The sequence below is a fragment of the Sapajus apella genome, unplaced genomic scaffold (genome assembly GCF_009761245.1).
Source record: "Sapajus apella isolate SASKATOON/1434 unplaced genomic scaffold, GSC_monkey_1.0 scaffold37, whole genome shotgun sequence".
NCBI lineage: Eukaryota > Metazoa > Chordata > Mammalia > Primates > Cebidae > Sapajus > Sapajus apella.
The window spans coordinates 7785294-7797561 of record NW_022436977.1 but is presented as its reverse complement, the minus strand read 5'-3'; the positions used below and the strand labels follow the sequence as shown (position 1 = coordinate 7797561).

The following is a 12268-nucleotide window of genomic DNA, read 5'->3' as shown; positions in this document are numbered from 1 at the left end:
TTTTGTGCCCTGGGAATATTTATTTCAGTTTTCGTGACTCTGTTTTTCTATTGGCAAAGTAGGAAATTAGAAAAGGTCCTCAAGCAGTTTGTACAGCCGCTTCCCCTCCTCATCTCTTGTGGGCCTTTGGACGTGTATGTTGGGGGAGAAGTTCTGGATTGTTGCAATGATTTGGGAGTGCCATAGCACCTAGTAGCCAGAAGCCAGAGACACCTAGTCTCAACAATGCCTGAGGCGGTGCCGCAAATGAAGTCCTGCTCCAAATGCCGTTGAGCCCCAAGAAGAAGGAACTTTCCAACTTTAACGTTTCTGGACGTCACTAAGCCGAGCTAGGAGGCACCACACACAGGCCAGAGTCTCCCAAATCTTGTCTCACACTCTCCCCTACCTCATTGAATGGCCAGCTCATCCTTAAGGTTTCCACTTGAATTTCACTTCTCAGAGATATCTTCCGAGGTGTCTAACCCAACGTTACTATTATATTATTATTTGATTGTCCCTCTCACCTCCCAACTCCCTAAACTCCAACTATAACAGAGGACGTGGCTATTTGTTGACGAATAGGGCTTGGTGAGGTCACACTGGCGCAGAATATTTTCTGTATAAACGGATGCACTACTGACGACGGGGCAAACGCGCACAGGAGGGGAAAGGGCGCCAAACCGAGGCGCCGGCGTCATCCGACGTAACTTCCGCCCTTTAGCGATCCTCTGGACGCCCCCTTCTCCCGGTCCGTGTTTGTTTCCGGCATTTCAATAAAGCTCGATTCGGCTCGAAGAAGATCCCGTTCTTCCGGGAAAATGGCGACTCCCGCTCGTGCCCCGGAGTCACCGGCGGCCGCGGATCCGGCGGTAGCTGCGGGGCCTGTTGAGGAAGCCGAGTGCCCGCCGCCACGCCAGCCTCAGCCTGCGCAGAATGTCCTCCCTGCCCCGCGGCTTCGAGCCCCAAGCACCCGAGGACTTGGGGCAGCGGAGTTTGGTGGAGCTGCGGGAAATGTTGAAGCGCCAGGAGAGACTTTTGCGCAACGTGTAAGCTGGGGTCCCGCGGAGTCACTGCCAGGCTCCTTCAGCTCGCGCTCCCTGGGCGCTCCCCTTCCCTCCTCCACTCCATGCACTTCCCTGGAAGGTGACCTTGCCTCAGTCACATTCGCCTCAGCCCTCCGGGCAAGTGGACAGAGGGCTTGCTGCCGCAGAGCCGTCCCTCTTCCTGGGCAGGCACGTTTGCCTGCGAGGATGACTCGGACTGGACGGCTCCTTAGCGTTGCAGTGAGTTAATAGCTCCTCGCTGGTTTTATTTTCCCGGGCACTCTGTTGGTTCCATGAAGCCAGAGTCTGCATCCTAAACCATTTTGCCGCCCGCGCCCCTAACCCATAACGAATTGTCAGCTTCATCTCTGGATTCTATGCTTACAGGAACCGTAGGAAATGGGAAGAGTAGGATGTGACGAGGGGTTTATTAGGCCGAGAAAGTTCGACCCCCATTCAGTTGGCTAATTTAAAGGATTTTAGCAGGGGAGCCACGTGATAAAAGTGATTTTGTGTTTTAGGCAGTTTTGTTTAGCAGCCTGGTGCGAAGGTGGTTTGAAGGAATGAAAAGCAGAAGACAGAAGGATATTTGCAGAGAGGCTCCCCACGAGAGAGTTGTAAGAAAGTGAGCTAGGAAGGAATTGGGAAAACTTTAAGCATGGACTAATTTAAATGTGGTTGACAGAGATGGCTGAAGTTTCCGATATATATGGAACACCAGTAGCAAAAAAATAGGAAAATTCAGGGAGAGGAATAGATCCAAGGTTGATTTTACTTAGGGTGTGAAGAGTTGGGAGGAGAGCAGGCCAGACATTTGGTTAATTGAAAACCAAACAAAAGCTGGAGAAGTAGTCATGAGGCTCAAGAAAGAGAGAAGTCTGGAAAATGTAGAAAACAGAGGAATTTCAGCTGTAGAGTGTTGTCAATTGTGAGAATGAATGCATTGTCAAAAAGAACAGAGGACCTAAGATTTAATTTTTTCTCTCCATTTGTTGTATAAAGAAAAGGGAATCAGAAAAGGAACTCTGTTATCCAACAAAAGGGATAAATACTTGATTGGGTCAAGACAGGTGTTTTGACCTTGTGAGAATAGGTTTTTAATCTATAGCAATGAATTAACTTTCTAGTCTCAGGACTCCTTTATACTTTAAGAATTATTGACATCCCATGGAGTTATTTTATGTGTTATATCTAGCAAAATTTATTTACTTGTCAGAAATATAGCTGAAGTCTTTAAAACATAAGTATACGCAAGCGCACATTCTGTTCTAGAACAATGATGTCATCACATGTCATGTAGCCTGTGGAAAACTCCATTGTACCCATGTGAGAAAATGAGAGGGAAATAACATCTTGGTATTATGATGAAAGTAGTTTTGACCGAATAGACCCATCCCCATGCTCTACCCCATCCTCAAATTTTGGAGATTTAATGACTGCTGGCTGTTGGAATGCCTTATGTGATTATTATATGCTTAAAGTACTTTTGCTGAAATTCTAATTTGCTGAGACAAATGAGGCATATATTCCCTGTTCCTGCATTCCCTTGTTTTTTGGGGTCTTTGGATAATGACCATTTTATTTATTTTATTCCTGTTTTGGAGAAATTAGAAATCAGATATTTGACTTAAAAATTGCCTTTTCTTTCTTAGAAGTTAATGCTTAGCCTCTTTAATGTTGTAAGTCAAGTCTAAAAACATGGCTGTAATATATACGTATTCTTTTCCATTTGACAGAAAATTCATTTGCAAATTGCCCGACAAAGGTAAAAAGATTTTTGACTCTGTTGCCAAACTGAAAGCTGCCATTGCAGAACGTGAAGAAGTTAGAAGAAAAAGTGAACTGTTTCATCCTGTTAGTTTAGACTGTAAGCTAAGGCAAAAAGCAACTGCAGAACTTGATGTCGATACTGATAAGGCCCAGAATTCTGACCAGATACTTGATACTTCATCACTAGTTCCTGGCTGTTCCTCTGTAGATAACATTGAGTCATCCGAAACAACCTCACAAAACCAGGGACTTGGACATCCTACTCATGAAGGTGATGAAGAGAATCCAGAGGCTGAGTACACAGTGAGTAAGGGCCCAGCTTCCAGCAACAGAGACAGAGTGCCGCCTTCATCTGAAGCTAGTGAGCATCACCGGCAGCATCGTGTTTCAAGTCAAGCAGAAGATACTTCCAGGACCTTTGACAACCTGTTGATTGACAGGTTACAGAGGATTGCCATTGCAGACCAAGGTGAACAACAGTCAGGAGAAAACACAAGTGCTACGAACTTGACAGGCCTTTCTAATGGGACTCAGAAGAGGCCTCATTACATGGAAGTGCTAGAAATGCGAGCCAAAAACCCAGTGCCCCAGCTGCATAAATTTAAGACCAATGTGTAAGTACCATCGGAAACAGGCCTGTAGCAGGAACATAGTAATTGTTAAACTCAAAAAGTTACGAGAAGCTGGTTGTGATGGTGCTTGTCTATAGTCCCAGGCTACTCAGGAGGCTGAGGTGGGAAGATAGCTTTAGTACAGGGTTTGGAGACCAGGTTGGGCAACATAATAAGACCTTTTTTTTTTTTAAGAGAAAAGTCAGGAGAATGCTCTAAGTTCCATGGGCTTTGTGTGAGAAGTGCTTGTTAGGAAAGAACATATTGTGGAAACACAGACCAACCTGGGTGGAGTGGAAGATTAATGTTGAAAAATACTTAGTTTTGAAACCATATAATTGAAAAGGTCTTAAATAGCACATGGGGTGTATTAAATTTCAGTATGTGACCCAGTATTTCATAATAAACACAGAGCTGGAGAGAGAATTTATTATGACTTCTTTTTTTCAGAACCATTTTTAGTGTACAGCACTGATTAGTGTACTGTCAGAGTGTACTCACTTTGATTAGTCTGTGAACTAAGGGTAAAGCAGTTGCAGGAGCTGATGGGCTTTCCAGCAAAAGAGATTTGCATGTTCACTGTATGTAAGCAAGCAGCAGGTGTTGTGGGGACACGGTGAAGTCAAAATTCTTAAACTCCTTTGCCTTTTTAATGTTATATCTCAAGTTTAAAAACATGGCCATAATGTATACATGTATAATATAATAAACTCCCTGTTCTTCAGTGAGTTTAGACGCTAGATGATGACCCAAGGTTTACACACTTGGAAAAGAGTTAAGCTACATAATAATAGTTTCAGGGATAAGGAAGCTGAGAAGAGGTTTGAAAACTGAAAATAGATTCATGCAGGATGGGCAAAAACCCTGCTTATCAGTTCCTTGCCATAAATTTATTTCTGAAATTTCGGGAAAAATAAAATCTTTTTGAAAAGAATTGTTATTTACTTGCAGCAAATGTAACATTCAACTCAGGTAACTGGTACCTTCCTATCCTGTATTTACAAGTATGTAACATCAAATACACAGTTAAATCACTACTACCTTTCTCTGAAAAACAGAAAACCTCTAGTGAAAAGTACCTAAAACATGCTTCTTTTTTGTTACACTTTAACTCAACCCCAGCATTCATTTTAACCTGAAAACATGTTATTTCTGCTGTAGAGAAAATCAGGATTATAGTATATTAATGCGGTCTGGTAATCTGTTGTATACAGTGAGGTATACTTTTCACTTCCAGGATGACATTTTAGAAAAGTAGAACCATCATCTAGCCAATAAATACAACAAAGAATACATTAATCCTAGTTCTGTCTTATGGTCATTTATCTGGGAGTTGGAGAGAGGTAAGGGAATAATGATGAGGGCTACCAAGAGTTCCGGAAGTTTAAGAGAGAGGGAGCGTCCTGTATAGTTAGAGGAGAACAGGAAAGGCAGGGCTTTGAGGAGTCCATAAGCTATACACATGTAGGACTTGAGAGGGTTCCATGTAAGAAGTGGCTTGGAGGTTGGAAAATGGGGTCAGGGAGTGTCCGTTGGATCCTTTCTGCTCTTCCTTCTGCATACTCTTCTGGCTTCGTATATCACCTGGATGCTGGAGGCTGCCCTCTGTCTACCTCTACTCCAGATCTTCCAGAACTTTTAGGTTTACATGGCCAATTACCCATAACACTTGACCACTTGGGCGTTCCCTGGTACGTCAGCTTAATCATGTGCAAAGTGGAACCCCTGTTTCTTTCCAAGGTAATTTCCATATTCTCTAATAGTGTCCCCACCTCCTTCTTGGTTTTCTTCCTGCAAGGTATCTTTCATTTTTCTCATCTCCATATCTGCTAGCCATGAAGACCTACATAACGTATTTCCTTGATCTTCATCTGTGTAATTGTTCTTCATCTTCTGTCAGAGTGAAGACACTCACCTCTCTTGGGCTACAACTGTGGCTTCTTCCTACCTCTAGTTTTAACTACCAGTCAATCTCCACTGCTGCCTTGTAAGATGGAAATCTGAACTTGTTACATCGAACTTTTCATTACAGTCTGGGCTCATCCCACTTCCCAGCCCTCTTTCTGGCCGTCTTTTCTGTATAGCAGAAAAGCTGGGTGTCTCTACCTCCTGTACTTCCTCTTACTCCCCTTGTTGGGATGCACTTCCGTCCTTGTTTACATGGTAAGCAGTTATTATTCCAAGACTGGTTCAAATGTCACTTCTCTGAAGCTTTTCTGACAACCTCCCCGTCTCCCACTGGAACTGGCCATTTCCTTAGGTTCTAGTGTGTCTTGTTGAGATATCTGTCATAGTACCTTTGGTATTATATGGCACTGAAACTTTACATGTTTATTTCTCTCTACTAGGCAATAAGCCCTTTTGCAAATGTTCTTTGCATGAATAAATGAAAAAAGAAAAGCTCCAGTTAAAGCATGAGGTTTGATGAGGAAGGAAAAGGCAAAGAGCGTGTACTCACACAAACACACTCCTGTTTGTTAAAGCAATGAATATTGGTAAACTGCTTACTATTACCTTTGGAGGAGAATTGATTGTTAAGGTTAAAGGCCGTTTGTGTGAATGGTTTAAATGTGTCTATAAATGAAGAAAATAGTCTATATAACACAAGTTTTCCTTTCATCAGATTACCTTCTCGACAAATTGATTCACCTAGTGATTGTCAGAAGAGAGCGTCTCCTATTTCCTCAGAAGAGCGGCGGCGCAGGGATAAGCAGCATCTTGATGACATCACAGCAGCTCGGCTTCTACCACTTCACCATATGCCCACACAGCTGCTCTCCATAGAGGAATCTTTGGCACTTCAGAAACAGCAGAAACAGAATTATGAGGTATTTAGAGTATTATTTTTCTCTCGTCTGTTTGTTGGGTGCTGCTTTTATAAGTCAAAATTTACTCCAGGTTCAAGGAGGATGGAATGGAATAGAGGGGATTAGGTGTTTCCATGAGCTGAGACCTATGCCACTGGTTTTCAGAGAGTTACAAAGTTGGTAGAACTACAGGAAACAGCTAGAGATGAACAGCAATCTGCAACATTAAATTGGTGATTTGCCAGAAAATGTGGGGAGACTGCTATAGAATTCCGTGTCTTAAAGCTCATGTGCCTGCCTGTTCCTGTTAGGATAGTAGTGGCATCGCATCTCTCCGTCTCTCCCTTTCACCTTGTAAAACCCGTGTGACAGCTTCTCAGTGGTGGACTCGAACCCAGACCCCTTCTAGAATGAGGAAAACCTAGTTCCCAGCCTTCTAACTCCTGCAGTACAGGGGAGGGCTTAGAAGGAGTGGGAGGATAATGTTGTGTAGCCAGCAGACAGTGAGACACTGCTTCAGAGCATCATCTGCAGGCCCATGTAAAGAGAGAAGAATCTCCTGCGTTTGGCAGCGTAGTCAATTTTGCATAGCACTTTCTTTCCATGTGTTCTGCCTAGAACTTTAAACGTGTGTTGAGAGTTTGCTTACAGAATAATGGGACGGGAGAAAATAAGTGTGAAGGACCATAGGGGAATAGGAAAGTTTAGAAGTATTTAGTAATAATTTTAGCCTCCAGGAGAACAGTGTTCTGTCTCATTTCCTAGATATTGCTTATTTGATTTTAGTCAGGTACTAGTGCACCAATTAGTATAACACCAGGCTGCACATAGCAAGACCCCACCTTCGCAAGAAAATTAGCCAGGCATTGTGGCACATGACTGTGGTCCCAGCTACGTGTGGGGCTGAGGTAGGAGGATTGCTTGAGCCCAGAAGGTTGAGGCTTAAGTGAGCTGCAGTTGCACCACTGCACTCTGTACAGCCTGGGTGACAGAGAGAGACCCTATCTCCAAAAAAAGAACAACAAAACAGGCTGATAATCTGCGTTGGCTTTTCATAAAAGGCTTGGCATGGATTGGCATTTTCAAGGTGCTCTTTAAAAAAAAAATCCGTTTTTCTTTCTCTCAGTGCATTAAAATGACTAGTCATGACCGTAGCATTGAAGAAGTGTTCCTTAAATTGTCTCTGGGCTCTTAAATGCCGGTCTTAAGATATTTTTAGGTTCAATTAAATCCTTCAGCTTGAAATTGGTTTTCTTGGCAGCGACGTTGTGGTAGTAATGGCTCCTACTTTTCCTTACCCATATTCATGGCTTGAAGTGAAGGACGTCAAGAACCTCAAGAAAGCAGGAGAAAAGGGAAGAACTGAATTAGGAATGACTTTGCCAGCTACCATCAGTTGGTGGTAAAGTCCTTGGAGGCATATAAGCACATTGCCAGTGTCTGAAATTTACTTGGACTTTTTATTGAATACTAGTTGCTGTAGGACTTTATTTGGAGAGAAATAGCTTCTTGGTATTAATTTCTTGATTTTTATTTTGCCATTGAAATTCGATTCTCAAGTCTAGAAGTTGTGATTGTAATTAGGGAAGAAGGTTCTGTCAGTTGTAGAAATCTAGACAGTGATTTTTGACATTTGATAGCTCATATTTGTTAGGTGAGTGTGTATATATGTGCATGTGCCCACATATTTAATGCATCTCTGTATTTATAACTATTGTAGTGCTAAGGTGATTACTCAGTTTTTTGTACAGAAGAGTGTATTTCAGTGCAATGTTGTTTATTAATGGAGGTCAGTAACTTCAACTGTAGCAGGCTGGTGGCTGTTAGAAGCATTGCTCTGTTGTGTCTGTGATAGGGCACAGCCATCAGGCTCGTATTGCCCGAGAGAGTACTTAGTGAGTTGTCAATGCCCCTCTTGTTTCTGATTCTAGATAACTTCCCATTGAAAAATTGTAAGGAAGAGATGTGAATATGTAACTTTTTGCTTTGCTCTTTGTTTTAAAGGAGATGCAAGCAAAGCTCGCTGCGCAAAAATTAGCTGAAAGACTGAATATTAAAATGCGGAGTTATAATCCAGAAGGGGAGTCTTCAGGGAGATACCGAGAAGTAAGGGATGAAGATGACGATTGGTCCTCTGACGAATTCTGAAGATAATCTCCTAAATCACTGACGTTGAGATGTCATCATTTTACATCAGACTTTCTAACTAGTATCAAGATCAGTGTGAGATATTGTAGAGGGAAGTAATTTTATAAAGTTACACAAAGGTAGTTATAAAAAAATCCCATTTTATCTTTCAGAAGATGGCTTTCGTGTGCTTGAAAAGTTTAATATTTGAATATTGTGTTTAACCACATTGTATTACAGTTTTGCAGTATGTTGTGTATTGGTCTGATGTTTTAGTATACAGTAAAACATAGTTTATTTCTTTAAGCCAAATGAAAAGAGGTAACTTTGCTTTTTTTCTTATTCCTACCTATCAAATAGCATTTATTACACATCTTTCAGTGAAATACTTATTTGTCCCAGGCATCTAAAATTCGTGAGGAAGACATAGTTCCCTTCTTTTTTGGGTAACGAAGGGCGCAGTCTAAAGAGCTGTATGCACGTTGGCATGGGGTTATTTAGACACTGGATGTGAAATACCTAGGAAGACATGCATAGAAAATGCTTAAATGCGTTTCTCCTTTTTTCTGTCTTTCCTTAGGAAGAACGTTAACTCTTCTGATTAGCTAGGAATTCCCTCTTGAGTGGATGCTGGAGGGTGGAGGTCTTTTTAAATAATCTTATGTTACTCCAGGCAAATCTGGTATAGGAAAAGTCCAAGCTAACTGAGCTAGGTGAAGGCTTGTGCATCACCCGACTTGAGTTCCTTGCTGTCACAGATGATAGGTTCATGTACAGAACATGAGTGTTTGTTAAGGAAACCAGTTTTGGTTTTTTTGGGTTTTTTTTTGTTGTTGTTGTTGCTGTTACAATTGAATTGTCAGTACTTAGCTTTTCTTGCCAAAAGAGGCATATATAGACTGCAGAAACCTCAGTCTCATATATAAACGTTCATGTCATTTTAGAGGATTATATGGTTGTCTCCAGAGAAATTAACTTATATTATCAAAAATTCTTTGTCTCATATATTGGAGTCTTTAAAAGTGTTGAAGAATAAAAAACTAATTAGAACAACTTCAAATGCTAATGGTGATGTTTTACTGGGACTTAATTAAATATAACTTTTTGCTTTTGAAAAAGACTTCACATTTGCTACCAAGAGTAGTTACTGTTTCCATCCTCATCCCCCACAAGCAAATGTGAAAAGTGTACTGACCTAAGATTCTCATTATTTTTAGTTCTTAAAACTAAGAGTAAATGATTTCACAGCGTAAAATTTGATGTTCTTTCTCTAGAATGAAATAACACATGTTATTTCTGGAAAGCTGAATAATATGAAAGAGTTCATGTGTCTGTACACACAGTTCCCTGTAATCCTACCACCTAGAGAGAGAACCTCTGTTAACATTTTGATTTTGTGTTTTTACTTATTTTTCTATGCATAGTTATACATTTATATTTTCAAAAATGCAGTCGTAATGTACATTGCTTCATAGTCTGCTTTATATATTACCAACATTTTCACATATTAAATATTTTACTTTTTAGATAGCTGTAGGATATTTCATTTCCTGGGTGTACCATAACTTTAAGATCGATTTCCTCTTCAGCAATTTGATTATTTATTATAATCTGTAAATAGTGATGTGATTAACATCTTAATCACATCTATACAAAATGACTTATTTCCAGAAGATATCTCTCTAGAAATGAAATTATCAGGTGAAAGTGTTTTTAGGAATCTTCATATATATCGCTCACCAGAGAACATGTTCATTTACATTCCCATTAGCAATATATCCAACACTCAGAATTGAAAATTACTGCTTACAATCTTTGCAAATTGAATAATTACAGAAAAGGACTACATTTAAAATTTGTATTTTTTTGATGACTTAGTGAAGATTGTGTTTTTTTTCATGTTCATTGGCCATTCTATATTCATTCTTTTGAGAATTGCTCATTCATATTTTGTCTGTAACTTGCTTGGAGAACTTGGTGGGGTTTTGTTTGTTTGTTTATAAGTTCTTAAGAATGTCTTTTGTCATATATTGTAACTTTTTTTAGTCTTCATAGTTTGCGATATTTCAGTGTAGAAGTTACTTTCTTTAGGAGCCTACCTTTGTGTACGTGCTTGAACTTATTTTTGTAATTCAAGAATGGATAAATAATTGTCCTTGTTTTCTTCTGGTACATTCTTACCTCACCTTACATCTGTCTTTAAAAGAAATTTAAATTTTGTTTATATACATTAACTCAATACAGGTTTGGGGTGAAAAGGAAATTTTTAATCCATCTCAAATGTATTTGGGCATCTTATATAAGGTAGGGATTTGATTTTATTTCAAAGCATTTACCAGTTGGTTCAGTATCTGAAACCACCGTTTTCCCTCTGATTCGTAATGCTATTTTTATAGAATATTAAATTCTTCTGTGTCTTAGGCTAATTTCTGGGCCTTCTGATTTTTTTTTCCACATTATCAATAATTATGGCTTAAATTGGTGTTAATATTTGGTAGTAGAAGTTCCCCCTTGTCCTTTTAAATTTTGTGAAATATAACCTACAAATAAGTACTTAAGGTACTTAAAACTGAGTTTAATGGGTAAAGCAACAGCTGTGTAATCACAAGCCAGATGCAGAGGAGGTCCTGCCAGCACTCCAGAATCTTCGTGTATCCCCTCTTGACTCTCACTTTCCCCTAGTGGTAGCTATCTTGACTTTTGGTAGTTCTCCTTCCGCCCTTTTAAGAGTTATTTTGCCCACTATGTATATAACAACATGGTTTAGGTTTTGCTCACTTTTGACTTATATAAAAATAGAATCATACTGTATGTTGTGTTTGGTGTTTTTCACTCAACATTGCATGTAAGATTCAATGTCACATGATGTGTTTCATTCATTTTCATTGCTGTATAATGTGCCATTTCATCAATACCACCGTTATTCCACTTTACTGTCATGGGTCCTTTGAGATTTTCAGTTTTTGGCTATTATAAGCAGTGTTGCAAAGAGCATCTTACATAAACATGTGTCTATAGGATGTGTGCCTAGGAGTGGGATTGCTCAGTTACAAGGTAGAGCATACCTTTAAAATTTTTTATTTCCACCTCTGCTTCCATGAGGTATGAGAGTGCTTGTTCATCAACACTTGGTGTTGCCTGATTTTAATTTTAGCCAATGTAATGTTTATATAGTAGATGTTCATTGTGGTTTTATTTTACTTTTCCTTGATTAGCAATGTCATATGAGCATCTTCCTATGTCTGTTGGGCACTGGATTTCTTCTTTTGAAAAGTGCCCATTCAAGTCTTTTTTTATTTTTATTTTTAATTTTTTTTAAAGAGGTACAGAGTCTTGCTCTGTTACCTGGATTGGGCTGGAGTGCAGTGGCATGATGACAGCTGACTGCAGCCTCTAACTCCTGGGCTCAAGGAATACTTCTGCCTCAGCCTCCCAGGTAGCTGACGTTACAGGCAAGAATCACTGTGCTGGACTCCATTTGAGTTTTTTCTTTTTGCATTATGTTGTGTAAGCTTTTTTTTTCTTTTCTCATTGGTTTGTAGGATATATTCTGGATGCTAATCTTCGGTATTCAATCAAATAATTTGGTATTTGGTTGGCTATATTTGTTGTAAATGCCCTCTCCCTTTGGAGGATTATTTTTCATTCTCTCTCTCTCTTTTTTTTTTTTTTTTTTTTTTTTCTTCAGTTTGGGGTCTCACTGTATTGCTCAGGCTGGTCTTAAACTCCTGAGCTCAACTGATCCACCTCAGCCTCCTAAAGTGCTGGGATTGCAGGCATGATCCACCACATCCAGCCCTCATTTTCTTCTTGATGATTGATAAATTCTTAATTTTAACGACAAATCTATCTTTCATGTTTAGTGCCTTTTGTGTCTTGTTTTAAGGACTTATTCTGAAGTCATGAAGATATTCTTTTATCTTTAAAA

At 39.8% G+C, this 12268-nt stretch overlaps 1 protein-coding gene across 2 annotated transcripts in view; it reads left to right on the top strand.

The window, feature by feature from the left end:
* Nucleotides 1-600: 600 nt before the first annotated feature.
* POLR2M (RNA polymerase II subunit M) overlaps nucleotides 601-12268 on the top strand; it is a 28369-nt gene continuing 16701 nt past the window's right edge. Inside the window, exons 1-4 of one of the 2 annotated variants that reach the window (XM_032297332.1) lie at nucleotides 601-1028; nucleotides 2762-3409; nucleotides 6030-6234; nucleotides 8218-11151. In XM_032297332.1, coding sequence (XP_032153223.1) covers nucleotides 916-1028; nucleotides 2762-3409; nucleotides 6030-6234; nucleotides 8218-8361 — 1110 coding nt within the window. In that variant the 5' untranslated portion in view covers nucleotides 601-915 and the 3' untranslated portion in view covers nucleotides 8362-11151. Of the gene's footprint in view, nucleotides 1029-2761; nucleotides 3410-6029; nucleotides 6235-8217; nucleotides 11152-12268 lie in introns of those variants that run through there. The other variant, XM_032297333.1, reaches the window with a different exon arrangement.